This window comes from Phaenicophaeus curvirostris, chromosome 5 (genome assembly GCF_032191515.1).
Source record: "Phaenicophaeus curvirostris isolate KB17595 chromosome 5, BPBGC_Pcur_1.0, whole genome shotgun sequence".
NCBI classification, from domain to species: Eukaryota; Metazoa; Chordata; class Aves; order Cuculiformes; family Cuculidae; genus Phaenicophaeus; species Phaenicophaeus curvirostris.
This window is the reverse complement of record NC_091396.1, coordinates 32,860,895-32,878,805: the sequence shown is the minus strand read 5'-3', so window position 1 is coordinate 32,878,805 and position 17,911 is coordinate 32,860,895. Positions and strand designations below refer to the sequence as shown.

Below are 17,911 nucleotides of genomic sequence, written 5' to 3'. Positions count from 1 at the left end.
CATATGATTGATGGAAATTATGTACTCTCCTTGCCTAGGCCTGATAAAGCTTGCTTGCTTTCTAAAACTCCAGAACGAGTCTTAGAGAGTTTTATTTGCTGGCATTTTCAGTATCATCGGAAGCATCTAGTTGCACAAGTATAAACCAATGGATTCCCATGAAAGTTCCTGGTGGTGATCAACAGCAGCATTCAGTCTCTTCTTACTAACCAGGCAACCACCGCTGCAGCTTTTCCCTGACCACGAGGCTGTCAAAGCGAGGCCCAATCCTCCTTCTGTCAGGATATTGTGGCTGGAACCTTTTTATAATACTAGTGGGCATATTTAATACCTCTAAACACGTTTAATTAAGTTATCTTTAATTTCCACCTGTCCCCTTTCTCTTTGCAGGCCATAGTGAAATCCTACAATGCCGTTCTAATCGGGTGAAGTGAAGAGGGGAGAACGGGGATAAAAAAAAATGCCCAAGCAAACTGCAGTGACGATTACTTTGGCGACCCTGCTGGGTCTTGCAGTAGGGGGACTGGCTTTGTGGAAGGCAAGCCAGCGTCGGAAAGGAAAATCACGTGGTAGTAGTCAGCAGGAGGAGGCAGTTGTAGACTCGGGAGATAAGAAACTGATTAAGGCAGAAGACGAAGAGGTGCTTTCCTTCTTCAGATCTCCCACCTTTTCCTTACCAAGGGAAGGGTCCCTTGGTACAGACATAGTGATAGTTTCCAAGCAGGAGGAGTGGCATCGTGTTGAACCTTTGCTGAAGAAGGAGCTGGAGAAGCGGCCAGTGCTTGGAATTGATTGTGAGTGGGTGAGTGATCGAAGACCTCTCCTTTAGATTGCAAATTGTAATGGGAAATCGTTTGGAACAGAGTGATTCCGTTGTTTAAATGGATACAATAGGACTAACTATTGAAACTCCCTGGGTGATTATCTGTCATGACAGCAGTGAAGTAACTGCTAATTTTGATTGTTCTCACATTTAAGTATGCTCTCTAAGTTTTTAATCCACTAGTTGTATTAATTTGCTGAACTCCTGTGATAAATTGACTATACTAAACATAGTGATAATTGTATGGCTAAATATAGCATTATGTGTTTTGTATAATCTCTTAAAAGGTGATTTACTGGAAGTAGCTCGCATTTACACTGTTTAAATCTAACTACATTCCAGGAAAAAAATCCTAAGAATAATAAAACCAAAAAGGAGGATAATACAGATATGTAGATAGAATTCACCGTGACTATCAGAGAGCAAAGAACTTCTGCTTGTGTGAACTCTCAAAACAGGCTTTGAATAATTTATAGAGCCTGGCTTTGCCAGTATTTTGACTGGAAATTTATTCGCCTCACGGTTAGCCACAGTTAAGCAATGTTTTTGCCGTAAACGTTTATGTAATGGGTGGCTTTGAGTGTCTAATTTCTTCTACCAGTTCAACTGTGAGGGGGAAGGGTGAAAGAGGGAAAGTTTACTTTGTAGCAATGGGACAATAAGTAGCAGGGGGACCGCATTCCTATGAAAGAGGTGACATTTGCAGTAAAATTTGAGAGACGTGTAACAATACTTGACTGTATAAACTGAGAGGTAATTCCTGTTTTCAGTGGTCTCTTTTGCAATTTGTTCCAGCTTCAGCATTACTTATTGTACTGTAACCTAGACTCTGATTTTTGTCTTTATTTCAGGTATCTGTGGAGGGAAAAGCAAATCCTGTATCCCTCCTACAAATGGCTTCATGCAGTGGCCTCTGTATTCTTGTTCGGTTGCCCAAACTTGTTGCCAGTGGACAGAGTATTCCAAAGACCCTGTTGGACGTCATGGCAGATAGTGCCGTATTGAAAGTTGGGGTAGGATGCTGGGAAGATGCTTGCAAGTTACTTCATGATTATAGTCTTCCAGTCAAAGGGAGCATGGATCTCCGGTATTTAGCCATGAGACAGCGGTGAGTGTCTGAAGACAGAAGCAGCTGTGTTGGAGGCATAATTCAATTTAGAAATACTTTAAAAGTAATTTGCAAATGCTGAATGATGCCAGGCAGGTAGATCTGGAGTTCTCAGGGTGGTTTTAGAGTAGGGACATGGACAGCTGCAACCTAAGAACATCATGCTTCTATTTGATGGTCTTAATGGAAATCTTCATGGTAATTGTGTCTGTTAGACTTCTTATGCAATACTTACAGAGAATTTTCTGAGTATCGTGCTTCAGCTTTTAAGAAGTCCAGGCATTGTGATGCAAGACAGTGAGAGTCATCACCATGTCAGCAGATGTTTGAATACACTGCCTAGAAGTATGGGGTAAACATGCCAGGGGCATGTAAGCAGAACTGTTGTAAGCAGAACATTACAGAATGATTTGAAAAAATAGCTAAGATAAACCAGCTCAAATTTTCTCTTTTAATAACAATATTTCCATATGTTTCCATTAAAACGCTACAATATTGGTGCCATTTTCTCATCCTTCATGCTTCCTAGAGTGAAGTGTTTTACTTGGGAATATTCTTCATGTACAGAGTATGTGTGACTGGGCGTGTTGTTATAGTGATCTGGGGCACAGATTTGCTGACCTGATGTGTGAACTTTTTAGCACTGAGGATTGACTTCTTGTCTCTAGTTGGCAGGATTCCTCCGAGTCGTTCCTGGCTCTTTTGTTCCTTATGGGTCGCCGGGGCAGGCGGTCCATCGCTCTGTGATAGACCCCTTTGTTTCAAAAGAGTGTAGTTCAGAGCTAAATACTTCAGCCTTAAATGTTACCAGCTCCCATCATTGCCTGTTTTGGATATCACAAGCACTTGGTAATTATTAAATCTCGAATGGATATTTTAGCAGAAGGGAAGGAAAGGATGGGCAGCTGTTTGCTCTTTGAGTGGGAGTCATACATCATGTGCATTGTATTCTGGCAGGTTCAGGGTGTGTGAGGCTGTCCATGTTTGCGGGGTGTATAGATTTGTTGTTAATATGTTTATTTTATTTTCTTTGTTAAACTGAAGGAAGGATCTACTTGACAACTGCCTTAGCCTTAAGTCTTTAGCTGAAAAAGTCCTGAACTGCCCACTTGACAAGTCTCTTCATGTGCGTTGCAGCAACTGGGAGGCAGAAGAACTGACACAAGATCAGGTGTGTCTTCCTTTTCAACTTAGTGTTTTGAGAGGAAAAGCAACCTTCTAGTAGAGGAAGAGGCATTACTACAGCGAGGTCTGAGCCTGCTTCAGGTTCTGCCTCAAAATTGTGTAACTGTGGTCAGAAATTAATTTCGCAGTCTGTGCCTGCATTTCCCTCCTTTTCTGTGAAGATAATTTTCAGCTGTTCTCCTTAGATTCTTGACTCTTGTTTTTCTTTAGCCCTGAAAGTTCTATAAGGTGAGATCCCTTGAAGAAGTCTTTGCATTTTTATTTATCTTTCCCCCAATCTATAGCATTCAGTGCAGTATTGGAGAGAGACCTTTTAGGACATTATTCCTTGATTGCTCACTTTCTTTACAGTCATGCTGTGGATGTCTACAAAATCAGTGGCCGATAGAGGGAGTGAAAGGATAAATAACCGCATTGAATATTTATAGACAGTGTGTCAAAAAAGAGCTTTTCATTAGTTAGAGAGGATTTGGAGGGGCAAAAGATGTTCAAGGCCTGGCTGACATGACTTTTTTTTTTCAGTTCTGTGTGGTTCTTGGGGGCATCCATGAGAATTTCAAGTCGAACTGGCCTTAAAAATGCGGGATGGTGATGATGATGTTATGAAAGTGTCGCTCCAATGCCAGAACTTTGCATGAGCTTCAAAAGGAAATAAATCCAGCTTCTGGCTTTAATGTACCAAGTGTTAAAAGACTGGTAATATTTGGAATTGTTTGCTATTTGTCAATATTGTGATGTCTATGCTTTTTTGCAGGTTCTCTATGCTGCTAGGGATGCCCAGGTCTCAGTGGCTCTGTTCTGCCATTTGCTGGGTTTTGCCAGCCTCCCTGATATATCTGAAATTGAAGACTCTGCCACTGCTTGGGAGAGAGCACTGGCTAAATGCCGGGGCTTGGTAGACATCCCATTTAGAGGAAGAAAGAGTGACAGCACAGGAGAGGAGAAGAGTGGAGAGGGTCGCTCACCACAGAAAACAAGGAATCGGAGATCTTTGGTGAATGGCCAGCCCTCTGGCAGTCAGCAAGTGAAAGATCCACGGAGGCAGAAGCGAAAGCCTCTGGGCGTGGGATATTCTGCACGGTAAATCTATGAGTACATTTTATTCCTTGCACTGCAGATGGAAAACTCTGAATAATGCCTCCTGCTCTGTTCATTAAGCGAAGTGGAATACATGAGCTATGAAAGAAAACAGAGGTCCTAGCAGTCGTGTGAGACAAATCGTGTTTGTGGTTTCCTTACTTTCCTCTAGGTGGTATTGAAACTAAGGGCAGCACTTGGATCTGTACTAGGTCATGAACAGGTTGAGGGGTTGGCTTGGGTTTTGCCTTTCCTTCTTCTGTGGAGGCAGTAGCTGGAGAGCAGAGTCCCAGCAGGAGGTGGTTGGCTGCCTCCATGGAATTTACTGCCCAGACAGCTGCGCCCTGTGTCCTCCATGTAGAAGGTGGCAACTACATAGAGCTTGTCCTGTAAGCAGGGTCTGCCTTGTTTGTACTATGCTGTCCCAGGGCACTATGGCCACAGATATATCAGGGTGCTGAGCAGAGCTGAAAGCTAAGGCTAGGAGGGCTGAGACACCTTAAGTCAGGTGCTAGGGAGCCCAGGAAGGAACAGTCTGTGGAAGCATCAAAGCCCTGTGTTTCTCTCTTGGCCAGGGAGCAAGAGGAGGGAATGGCACTACTTTGGCCTTGCAGAGGCTGGATTCAGGGTGCCTGTCATGCAGGTGATTTTTGTGGAGCAAATCCTAAATGCTTATGGTTTTTTGCTAGTGAAAGTTCAATTGGTTTTAAATTAAAATAAGTTGAAGAAGTCTCTTTAAGCTCAATGCAGTGGAAGATGTAGAGATCTTCTGTGTTTGGTTTTGTTTGTATACAATCTAATAAAATTAATCATATCTGTGATTATCATAGAATTACCAGGTTGGAAAAGACCCATGGGATCATCGAGTTAAACCATTCCTGTCAAACACTAAACCATGCCCCTCAGCGCCTCGTCCAGCTGTCCAGGATCTAAAATTGCCTGTTATTGCTATTTGGAAAGAAAATTAAGCATTTTAGTATTTATTTGCTCCTTTTCAAGTTTATTGGATTGGCAATGGAGACATTTTAATGTAGTCAATAATATTGATTTCATTAGGAGTCATTAACAGTTCTGTGTTGTACACAGCAAGTCCCTTCAGATTTTATGGTTTTTTTAGTTGGAGCCTCTGTCATACAAAACAGGAAGGCTGCGCCACATTGGAGGATTAAAATTTAAATAAAATAGTTTTCTTTGAAGGACGTTGACAGAGTAAGGAAACATTTTTCTGCAAAATAGACCCCTTTGACACATTGCCACAAGCCATCAGAGCCCACTCAAGACAGGACTTTTCCCCACTCACTGAGGTTGGGTGCCTGTCTTTCAGAGGGCATCAGCTCTGCTTCGTTATTCCCCTGAGCCCCTGTGTCTGGGTTCCTAGTCCTCCATGAGCTTTTTTTGTGGCATTTCTCTCCTGCATTAATGAAGGAATTGCTGTTCATGCTAAGCTTTACAAAAGTTACCTTATTATAAAATTAAAATATAGGCTTAGGCAGCTGATCTTTGAAATTGCCATGCCTGTAAGTTGACACTCTCTTTTAGCTTACTCAGGTCATCATCCTTGTCTTCAACTCTCTTTTGTTTTCTAATGTATTTTTTTTAAAGAAACCCACTGTCATCATTAATGGCATCTCCTGAAAACTGGGATTCAGAATTACAATTCTATTGGCAGCAGGAGAGTAAAGATACCTTATAGTGAACCTCAGATTAGTTTTCAGATGTTCTGCTTCCCTTAGCAGCAGCCTGTGCAGCGCTCAGTAGCCTTAAGAGTGTTTAGAGACACTCCTGTGATTTGGAGGAGGCTACATGAATTGCAGTGTGGAATGCATGGCTATAGAAAGTGCAGTTTTTTTGGTATGCTGTTATGGTTGCTGTAATGCTGCTCTTCTTTCTTAGAAAATCACCACTCTATGACAACTGCTTCCTGCATGCACCAGATGGACAGCCCTTGTGCACTTGTGATCGCAAAAAGGCTCAGTGGTATCTGGACAAGGGGATTGGAGGTGAGCACACTGATTTTCCTGTTGGTATTTGAAATACAGTGCTTTTCTGGTTTTTTTGCCTTGTTTCTTGATAACTGGGCATAAATTTTTTTCATAGAATCACCAGGTTGGAAGAGACCCACCGGATCATCGAGTCCAACCATTCCCACCAATCTCTAAACCATGCCCCTCAGTACCTCATCCACCCGCACCTTAAACACCTCCAGGGAAGGTGAATCAACCACCTCCCTGGGCAGACTGTTCCATTGCCTAATGACCCTTTCTGTGAAGAATTTTTTCCTTATGTCGAGCCTGAACCTCCCCTGGTGGAGCTTGAGGCCATTCCCTCTTGTCCTGTCCCCTGGTAGTTGTAGAGAGCAATACCTGTAGTCCCTTCAGGTAGTTGTAGAGAGCAATAAGGTCTCCCCTCAGCCTTCTCTTCTCCAGGCTAAACAACCCCAGCTCCCTCAGTCGCTCCTCGTAAGAATTGTTCTCCAGCCCCTTCACCAGCTTTGTTGTTCTTCTCTGGACTCACTCCAGAGCCTCAACATCCTTCTTGTGGTGAGGGGTCCAGAACTGAACACAGTATTCGAGGTGCAGTCTCACCAGTGCAGTGTATCCTTTCTTACTAGAAATACTATTTGGGATTCACTAGGAAGATTCCTGTGGTTTAGCATTGTTATTTTAGCTTTCAAATACAAACTTCTCCTGAGTATTTTCTGTTTTCCTTTATCCTTTCAGAACTAGTTAGCACAGACCCATTTGTTGTGAAGCTGCGGTTTGAGCCTTCAGGACGTCCCGAGTCTCAAGTTGATTATTATCTGACAGTCAAAGAGAACCTGTGTGTTGTATGTGGCAAACGAGAGTCCTATATCCGGTGAGTGACTTAGTGAGATAGGAGAAAAATGTGTCTTTTAAAACAGGACTGAGGTCTGCCTCTAGTTTGGCATCCAGAAGCTTGGACAGTGGCCTGAAACATTGTGCTTGTTCACATCCTGGATGGGCTACCACTATTGGATTTGCGGTTGTATGTGTCACGGTAAGTTTGGCACTGAACAGGCCAGCTATCCCTCTTTTTACAGAGGCAGGAGGTATCAGTCCTTGGAGAGAACACAGTGTATGGAACATGTACGTGCTGCATTTCGGTGACAGGGGGCAGCAATATGCCAGCACAAACTGTTATGATGGCATCCCCTTCTGAAAATATCTGTACTATTCCTTCCACTACTTAATCCTTACATTTTTGAAAAGTTTAGGTGGGCCTGAAGCCCATGAGGTCGCAAAGGGGGTGGAATTTTGCCTTTGCAGCTGCTATTGTTGGGCTGAGAGGTATACCTCTCATAGAGCATTGCTGTATTTTATTTTTCTTTTACAGTGTAAATCTTTTTTTTTTTTTTTCAATTGAAAGCAATGTATTTTTGGAAGGGGATTAAAAAGGAGAAATGCAGAAAACCTGTAGAGAGAAGTACAAATAAAAAGAGGTTATTGCTGCAGGGTCCTGACCCTGGTGATCATTGTTTTCCCGGACTTTTAGTATTAGTTGACCCTTTGTGGGCCAGGAAGAGGAGGAACTAGGGAGTAGCAGCTCCAGGCAAATGTGATGAGCTGGCTGGTTTGTCTCCCTAGGAAGAACATTGTTCCTCATGAGTACCGAAGGCACTTCCCTATCCAGATGAAGGACCACAACTCCCATGATGTCCTCCTACTCTGCACATCCTGCCATGCCATCTCCAATTACTATGACAATCACCTGAAGCAGCAGCTGGCTGAGGAGTTTCATGCCCCCATCGGCTCTGAGGAAGGTGTGCGTCTCCTGGAGGACCCTCTGCGCAGGCAAGTGCGCTCGGGGGCCCGAGCCCTGCTGAATGCAGACAGCCTGCCTGACCCTCGAAGGGCAGTACTTCTGCAAATCATCAAGAACTTCTTTAACACAGAGGCAGTCACCCCAGAGATGCTTCAGGAAGCAGCTAGTCTGGAAACCAGGTATAAGAAGCCCGGCAATAGGTGTAATATTGTAGTCATTTATGTTGGCACATAAGTTCAAGAAGAAATTGTGCACTTGGGTAAGTGTTACTGCAGCAAAATAAAAGAAAATCTAGCAGGGTTTGCAGGGTTGAGAATCACACATGCTGGCTTTTCTCCTCCTCAAAGCTTTTTAAGGAAAATAAAACCCATTGCCAGTCTCCTTGGGATATTGATGTATCTTCCCTAAAATAATGGTGTCAAGTTAAGGAGTGTCTGAATTTGAGACTACTACGAGCTGATCTGCAGCATCTGGATTTATAGTAGTTTAATATATTGAACTAAAAAGCAGTGATAGGAAGAAGATAATTGTTTGTGTTGTACCCTAAGGCTCTAAGCAGACAATCACAGTCTGCATTCATACTGTGCTTTTATTTACCCTCTTCTCCCCTCAACCCAGCAGCAGTCTATGAACTGTAGCTCTTGTTTCTTCCTCTCTTTTCCTTTCTTCTTCCAGATATCTCCTGTTCTTGCTCTCCATCTTCCCCTACACTATTTTATGCTTCTTTTAAAAGAAGGACAAATCAAGGAGGAAGACTGAAAAACAATCATATTAGAAGTCTTCTCTCCTCCCTTTCTTAAACCTCCCCAAGTTTTCTTAACTAGTATCTGGGCTCTGTCTGCATGAAGTCAGTATTTTCTCCTTGTTACATGCACAGTTGTTTGCAGTGTGACAGTGTTATATATAACTTTGAACCTATCCAGAGAGGGAATTCGGTGGCAGGATAAGGTCTCTGGAGCATTATATGGTTTTTTGCCTTCATAAGTTTGCAGTCTGTCTCTTGAGGAGCTTGTAATGGACCTTGAAAGCTTTGTTTAGTATTGCTGCAAAAGAAGAACACTTTTTCTCAGTTCAAAGAAACCATCTTCCCAGTGTAACTGTGTTCCAGAAAGCAGCCTAGTGTTGAAGCAAAGCTTTAAAACTCTCCCTCTTGGTTTGATTATCATGTGTCTGTAATTAAACTCTACAGCTGAAAGTATCTTTGGTGTCTTGCTGCTCCTTGTAGACAGGTCTAGTGTCTCACAGTGGACTTGGGTGAAAATAAACTCTTGCTTGTGTTCTGGCAGGATCTGCAATGAGAGCTACATGCCACATGGACTCAAGGTGGTGCAGTGTTTTGCTAAAGGAGGTCTGCGCTCCCTTATGCAGTTGGAAAGACGCTGGCGGCAGCATTTCTTGGACAGCATGCAGCCCAAGCACCTCCCAGAGCAATGGTCGGTGGACCATAACCACATGAAGCTGATCCGAAAGTATGGGGAGGATCTTCAGATCAAGTTGTCATGAAACTAACTTCCTGAACTCTAGATAGCACCTAACGGACATGCGTAACTGAAGGTGGAAGGATTGCTTTTATTTCTATGTCTCCACTAACATCTGGGCCTGGGTTTGCAAACAGGTAGCAGTGGATCTGCCAGATTTGGCATTTTATAGAGTTAAATCTGTTGACTTGAATTTTCAGGTCGTTTGGAATTTTTAATCTTGGTCTGTCACTGACTAGTTCAGGGCAAGAGTTATGTGCTAAGGGAACATGTCTTCTCAAAGTGGCTATAGAGAGTTATATTCTAGCCCCCAGGATGGCTGATGGCTCCAAATAATCTCTCTTAACACAGAGCACAATAAATGAACATTTCCAGTTTTTCCAACAAATACAAATGCAGCATGCTTAGCTGCACCTTGAGAGTGTCCTGTTAAAAGTTTTTGCTTTCAGTGCAGTTGTACTCATACAAGTTCTTCTCAGGTAAGACTCCCTGCCAGAGAGAGATTCTTTGTTTGGAAGTGGCAAAGAAACCTTGCCTTTTTTTTGAAGATTCTGAGTTTTTTGAAGATTCTGAGCATTGCAGATAGGCCTCTGAGCTTCCAGGTGGCAGGTGCCTGTTGAGAAGTGACACTCCTTGACTCTGGCAGTGTGGAAACACCCATGTAAAGTCTTTTTGTAAACAGTTTCCAGCAACACGCAGTCTATAAGAGATGTTATTGCCTACTTCCACTTCTTTATCATTAATAGTTCTTGGTGGGTACCTTTTTATATTGGACTGAAATAGGGTCAGATGTCTTAAAAGGGATGAGAGGAAACAAATTTTGTTTAAAGACCAGCATCTTTTAGGAGGTCAGACCACGTGCGGCAGAAAACTGGAAAATTTGGTCTTCTGTTCCTAGATTTGATGTGTGCTGGTGAGCAGGTCATACTCTCTCCATGCCTGTTTTCCTGTCTCTAAAATGAGACTAATAATACTTGCCTATCTCACAAGGCTGTTGTGAGGCTTAATTAATACGTGTTTTGTAAAATGCGTTGAAAATACAAGCTAGTGTGTGCTAATTATTATTGTTGTTTTTTAAAATGTGCTGCTAACTTTCTTAAATGTTCATGGGTTTTGCCTATTGCTAGACCTTAGTTAGATATAACTTTTAAAAAAATACCTCTGCCTTTCTGTGAAATCGCTTTTGATGATTTTGATTGCATGAGATGAGTGTGCTTGTCCAGAATGATGAAGCTGTGCTTAACTTTTATAGGTCTCTCTAAAACCCCCAAATCATACTTCACACTACTGTAGTGCAGCTGACCCATATTTTATTATAACATTTGGGCAAAATCGTGGACCTGCTGTGATTGTGGCTGAAACTCTCCCTTATCAGATAATTCAAGAAATTTCACAGGCCAGGGGTGATAAAGCTGTTTGTAGCAGACACTGTTTGAGATAAGTAGGAGCAGTGGAGAAATGATACATTAATGCCACCCCAGAGGAGCTGTAGTAGCAGCCCAAGGAATCAAAGATTCATGATAAATCTTACTTATCACAGAGCTGCAAATGAGACCATTTTCATTATAAGGGCAATTTTATTCCTTTTCTGTACCACTGACAGATTTTAATCAAAAACTGATCTAGCCAAATGTGTTCTGTCTCTGTGCTCATTCACAGAGCTGATTGTAATCTCAGCAAGAACCTCCTGTCTAGGGCAGCAGCTTGGATGTAACTATTTATCTCCATAGGATTTTGAGCGTGTGTTCAGATACTGCTGTCCTATCTTTAGCATCATCTGATCAGGGGGGCCAGAGCACTTTGCATGGCTCAGAAACTCATCTTCAATGATCAGGAGTACAAGGCGTCCATCTCACTTCTTCATTCTGCTTTGGTATTTCTCCCTTTGTTCTGGTGGGCTGACCACAGGACTCTGTTTTTTCAGTTTGTTGAGACAGGAAAATGATGTTGAGACAAGATTTGGATACAAGTCCTAAATTTAGGGAGTCAATGGTATCACTGAAGAGGTTTTTTTGTTTTGTTTTTTTCCAAATCACTTGTTCAGAAGTAGAAATTTGCAAGGAAGACTTCATAAATATTTTTCTAATTACAATTCTTTCTTGTTTGTAAGATATCCTTAACTTGCATCCTTTTAAGTCAACCTGAGAGAGGAGGGGAAGTGGTATATTTACTGTGCAAAAATAGATTATTTTTATATGTTATGATTTTAAATTTTCTGGCAGTCTATAGATAAAACTACTGTGTATGTCTTCATTGCTAATTGTTACATTCAGTAAAAAGTTGCTCTTTTACCAGGCTTACTGTTATTGAAGGTCTTTTTTCCTTTACCGCATGCCTGCTCTTTCTCTTCTGTCCTTGTGTCTCACCCTGCCCCTTGGAGTCCTTCGTTCCTTACAGTAACACCCAGCCTTCGCCTTCTGAGTTGCCCTCTCCCAGTACCTTCCCTAATCTGTCTGTCAGGGATCAGCCGTGGAAGAGCACGTGCTTGCAGCGATACTGTACTTCTAAGCAATGCCATAGCAAGTTTGTGCAGGTTGTACTTGAATTGTTGTTCTGGTGCTTTGCTGTCCTTGGCCTGGTCATGTTGGTCAGTCATGATGACTACAGATCTACCTTTTTTTGAATCAAAACTTAGATTTTGCTCAGCCTGAGCATTCATCTAGGTTGCCCCAAGTATCTTGCCTAAACTGGGACCCTCCTGCACTAAACCACGCACATCGTTTTTTTCTGTGAAGGGGCAGAATTGCCTCTCTGTGTGAGCTGACTTTCACAGTATGGGATTTTTCTTTCCCTGCACAACTTGCCTCTGTCCTTTTTGCTTCAGGTGTTTTTGCCCACACAAACCAATGTGCTTTTCTAAGAATATGACTGAATACATGTTTCCAGAGGCGCTCTTCTGGAGTAGTAGTACCGGTGGCCCCTGGGGTAGGTTGGCTTGCCTTTCCCCATGGGGTACAAACTGATTTCTTCCCAAACACTACAATTTGCCTTTTCCTTGGCTTTGCAGTAACTTAGATGTTATTGCAATGCAGGAATTACGAGCCGAGCAGCATTTTTGATAGCCTGGCAGTTGGAGATACAGTAAGTGCTGCATTTCTGAGCAGACCATGCGTGACATGTTGATTATGCTGCTGACAGGCTTGCCATTTGGAGTGCCTTGGTTTTCCTCCTTTGACTTAAAGGTCCCAGCTGTCACATCCATGACTGACAAGACTGAAGACAACATACCCCTGTGGGCTTCTTGCATTTTTTGCTTTTTGACATTCACTAATGAGCATGAGGAAAAACTTCTTTACTATGAGGGTGGCAGAGCATGGGAACAGGCTTCCCAGAGAGGTTGTGGAGTCTCCTTTTCCGGAGATATTCAGACCCCACCTGGATGCATGACTGTGCAATCTGCTGCAGGCGAACCTGCTTTAGCAAGGGGGTTGGACTAGATGATCTCCAGAGGTCCCTTCCAACCCTGACCATTCTGTCATTCTGTAATTGCAGGGATGAGAAGCTATTGTCCTGTTGCATCTCTATTGCTCTGGCTCCCACACTATTTGTAACATCTTTTTGATGTTCTTTTTTCAGTGATGGCAATGTGGTTAGACTTGAGAAGTACCTCATTGTCCTGCCCCTGTGCCTAAATGCTTTTGAGGAACGGGGCCTTTTGCATGTGCAGAAAGAGCCTCTGTAATAAGGAGACACCAGGAGCACTCACCAGCGTACAGGGCTCTCCACTGATTTAAGAGGCACCTCCAGTCTGAAGCAGTAAGTCAGTTCCCATCACTGCTCCTTGATATCTCTCTTCAGGCCTCCGCAGTAGTCCAGGCCTATACTACCTTCTTCATTCCCACAGTCTGACAAACTGTCATCCCCTTGATGTTCTTGGGAATAAGGACCATTTTAAATCCCTTTCTCTCATTTTTATGTAGTTCTGTGTGACTAGCATCAGGGCTTTTCCCCGCTCTCAGAGGCATATTGTTCTGGAGAAAGGGAGAGGCAGATTGAGATAAGTGCAACAAAGACGCATTCAGTTTTCCCTGTGGATTATTAAAGGAGCCACAAGGTGTCTTCTTGTATTAGCCCTGCATCCAGAGAGTTTTGTTAAATGCTTTTACAGGTAGAGAGGGTAATGCGAGAGAGACAAGATGGTTAAGCTCAGCAAGAGAAAAAAGCAAAACAAAACTAAAAGCCAGATAGACGTGCATGGCACATAATTTCTCATATTCAAAACAGGTTCCATTGTTGCTGTAAATTCCATCATGAACAGCAGACAGCTGTGGCAAGGATTTTCTGCACTGAGGTTAGTTCTGCATCCTCTCCTCCCACTTAACTATCACAGTGCTTGTTTCTGTCTTGAATTAGCCAGTGTGACACTACCTGGGGTGTCTGTGGTGTTGGTCACCAGGAAACAGAAAACCCATCTTCCTGTTATTGTTTTTCATTCAAAGCTGTTGGATAAGTCCTGTTTCTGAGATTAGAGGAGGAAAGAGAATTGGGAAAAAAAAAATGATGGAAGCTTTTATTGTAAAATAGAGATGTCATCTTCAGAAAGCAAGGAACCGTTTTCTTCTGTAGGAAAATCTCTAGCTTCAGCTATAGATCAAATAAAATATGGCTTCTGTCTTCCTATGCTTAAAAGATTGAAAGATCCCGTAGCGGTTAAGGAGCAAAAAACAGGAGACATTTAAAATATCTCAGCACAAATGTGACAAGTCTGGGGAAAAGATGCTAGGCAGCTGTCAGAAATGCAGGCTTAAGAGAACAACTGCCTGTCCAAACCCTCTCCACAAAAAACTGCTGCTCTAAGAAGCTATTTCACATTGTGGTGTGCTCTGTGAAGATCTGATGTGTATCTGTTTCACATTGATTAACAGCAAGTCCTTTCCAATTGACTGTCCTTTGAAAAATACCATATAGTAATTTACATCAGCTGAGATCTGCCAACTGCTCTTCCCTTTTTCCTCTGTGCCCTGACTCTGTCCAGGACTTTTAGCCATAAATAAAAGCATAGAGGCTTACTGCTGGTGTCAAGTAGTGAAAATGAGAGTGAGACCTCCGTTCAATGCACTGTAAACAAAAAATCATTATCCTTAGCTGTCTAGCAAGGGCTATGGAGAGCCCCAAAGTGTGCTGTAAGTATATGTGCCTAGTTTCGTGTCGATTTTTGCTATTAGGATAACATTTTCCATATGTTTTAAAAGTGTTGCACCCTCGTCTTTCCCTCCCTGGTTCTCCTGTGATATGTGGGTAGTGACACTAGACTTTATTCAGCTGCACATCTTGAAGTGCTGTGCTGATGCCTGAAAGATCAGCTCTTATTTACAGATATTTTCCCTACACTAGAAAGAAGTCCCTCCAAGCAGTAAAATTAGAACTTAAAAAACCCTTACAGAGCCCTAAAAAAAATCAGATTTGACTGCCCATCTCTTAACAAATTGATTACGGGGGACAAAACATAAATTCATCAGACCTTCAAGTGCACGTTCTGTGCATGATAGCCAAGGTGACAACCGTGAGATGGTGTTGAGTAAATAGACCCCTCAAAACACCCAAGTATCTTTTCTTTTCTCTACCTGGTAAATGGATATTTGAACTCTTAATGCCACTGAGCTCTTGTGGCCCCACTGGCTTCACGTCCCCAGTTCTGCTCCACTGCTATCAAGTTTTCCAGTTTGTAGTGAAATATTGGAGGGTGCTTTTGCTACTAGCAGTGTAGAAACCCTGCTACAACTTTGGAACAAGAAACCAGGAGGAGGGGTAAGTACAGGTAGATAGATGAAAGAACTAAAAAACCAGGTTATCTTTATTTTACTCAACTGGAATAATGACCAATTAAAAATAGAAAGACTTCCTGGTAGTCAGCATCCTTTGGTTGAATGCATTTCACTGCCAACAGTGACTCATTAGTGGTTTCATAGCAAAAGCTGATTTTTCGTAACAGGTTGCAGTAGGAGACAAGGGAAAATTGCAGTTGCTAGCAGGTTGCACTTGGATAACAACCCCAGCTGTCTTAGCCTGCCTTGCCCTAAGCTCGGAGTGAAAGATGCTAAGGGAAGCCTGAATGGGTCCTTGTCCTCTCACTGTCTTTTTTGTTCAGGACCTGCCATTGTGGAAGGTAAGTCCTGTGCTCTGCAGGGACACCAGTGGCTTATGAGCAAAGCCCAGAAGAACTGAGTTTGTGTAGCTTAGGGGAAACAAAGAACAGAGGGACAAGGAGATAAATAAGAAAAATAGTGTGATGCGGGGTGGGGGTGGATTTTCATGCTCTGCTTTTTAGTCTACCTAGGACAGGAGGTTATGGACCTAAATGTCAATGAAGGAGACTGGGGTTAGTTGAGAAGAAAAGCTTCCTTATGGTATGCATCGCTTCATGACACAGGTCACATTGCTTTCTTACAAGCGTGATGACTGGCTCTCCAGCTGCAAACCATCTGTGCTGCCTGCTGACAAACCTGGAGGTGATAAAAACTGAAATACTTTAGCTAGCTCTGTCCATGGGCATTCTGCTCCAGTCCGTGCTATGTGCCCTTCAGCCACCCGCTGCCAAGACTGACATGCAGCGCTTCTCTCTGAACGGCTTTAGTTAATGTGTGCCTGCTCTGGATTTTTATAGCTCTTAAAAAGTAGCTGTGAGTGGTATCTTGTATCAGAGGGAGGTTTTATATTACTGCTGTGAAGCTTGCCCTTGCTACCGCTGAGGAGGTGACCTTGGTACGTGTTCCCTCCCTTTCAATCCCTGCATCATGCTTTTGTCTTCCAGTTAAATGCTTCAAAAAAAGACACATGAGCCAAATGAAGGATTTTTTTTTTTAAAAATGCAAATTTGTAGCTTTCCAAAAAAATCCTGCTCCCTTGAGAAGAAATATAAAAACAGACCATCACATCTAAATGATCCTTCTCTTGCTAAATGAACACTCATTTATTTAAATCTCAGAACTTCACTCAGTGGAGATAATAAAAGTGGTATCCTCACCAACCTTATGAATCCCTCTGAGTTTGTTGGGGGTTTGTTTTTGCTGTTTTGTTGTTGCTGGGTTTTTTCCTGGGAAGTCAACAGGGAACTGCTGGACAAGGAAACAAATTGTTCTGGAGCCAAGGCGGGCAATGTACTCCAGTAAAACCAGCATGATTTTCTCACTTCTATCCTTATATGGACATACTTGTATCCTGACCAAAGATGAAGGAGAAAGCCTGGAAAACACAACCACGTGGAGGCTGAAGGGGATTCCAAAAGCCATGAGGTGCTGTGTGCTAGGCACACTACAAATGGATACCCCAAAATGATCCATGAGGTCAAGGATGGGGGTGTAGGACTTTCTGTGCTGGACTGAAGCCAAAATCTAGTTAGTTCAAGAGAACTTCTCCAACCTTAGTGGTCAGTTGTGACAGTGTGGTTCTCCCTAGATGGTTTGTTTTTCACGCTTCTTCTTTTCAGAGTGAAAACTGATTGAAGTTTCTTGTGGTAGTTTGAGGAAAGCTAGGCAGAATTTTTCTAGCAAGTCTCCAGTCACCAAGACGTGTGGCAGTGCCTGCCTTGCTGGGGACGAGGTGTATGGTCAGCAGGGTTTGATTTCACCTTTCTCTAAACACCAGGCAATGAGTAGACTCTCAGGGAGTCGGCTGTCTGAAAAATGGCAGCTAATGTGGCTGCATGTGTTTCTATCAATGTGAGTTCCCAAACTGTATTTAGGGTTTGAAGAGTGGGGAAAAACACCCCGATTGATACAACTCTGCTTCAATTTGCTTGGCAGAAAGGCTCCTGCGTGGAAGGACAGTCAGTTAGTTAACAGGGCACTTTACAAAGAAGAACTTGAAAGTCTTCATGAAGATTGATCTCTGAAGTGCTCTGTTCTCTAGCTGACTTTTATTCTCTTTTAAGGTTGTGAGATGCAGGGACTAATGGTAAACATAGTAAAGGAATCTGTGGAATGAAGTGCTGGTGTTCAGGCAGATTTGGTCGTAAAGCTACGCAAGACATTTTGCATGTTTTAACCCTAAAGACTTCAATGTTCTAGCTGTGCTGGTTTGATAGGCAAAAAAAAAAAAAAAAAAGGCTTCTCCACCCTTTTTCCATTTACTAGTGGATTGTGGTGATAGTGACATAAAAAGGATGTTGGGGAACTCTGTCAGAGATACTTAATCTGACTTCCCAGTTAAAATCTGTTACAGAGGAGTAGAAACTTCCTCTACACATATGTGCTAGCCTTGTTGCCCTGTGGATTTGATGTTGAGGGGGCAATGAAGGGATGCAAGTTGCTTTTGTTGTCTTTATTGTCTCTCTAGAAACTGCTTGCCAATCAACATCTGCACCATGCAAACAAAACCCTTGTAAAGTGAGCTGGGGACGCAGATTATAGTGGCAAGGAGACAGGTGAGCAGATACCCCCTGCTCAGGCTTGAGGGCCACCATAGCTGTCTCTTCAGCAGGGAAGTTCTTAAATGTTGATGGTCCTTACTAGCTATGTC

General features: G+C 42.7%; 1 protein-coding gene across 2 annotated transcripts; it reads left to right on the top strand.

Annotated features, from left to right (window-relative positions):
* Nucleotides 1-312: 312 nt before the first annotated feature.
* Nucleotides 313-11,751, top strand: EXD2 (exonuclease 3'-5' domain containing 2). 2 transcript variants are annotated; one of them, XM_069858264.1, is made up of 8 exons: nt 313-802; nt 1,675-1,931; nt 2,976-3,102; nt 3,871-4,196; nt 6,087-6,193; nt 6,914-7,049; nt 7,799-8,005; nt 9,263-11,751. In XM_069858264.1, exons 1-8 carry the CDS (start codon nt 461-463, stop codon nt 9,477-9,479), a joined length of 1,719 nt encoding a protein of 572 aa, XP_069714365.1. In that variant the 5' UTR covers nt 313-460; the 3' UTR covers nt 9,480-11,751. The 2 variants fall into 2 exon arrangements, with proteins under 2 accessions (XP_069714365.1, XP_069714364.1); XM_069858263.1 differs by having other exon boundaries at nt 7,799-8,155.
* The last annotated feature ends 6,160 nt before the right edge of the window (nt 11,752-17,911 follow it).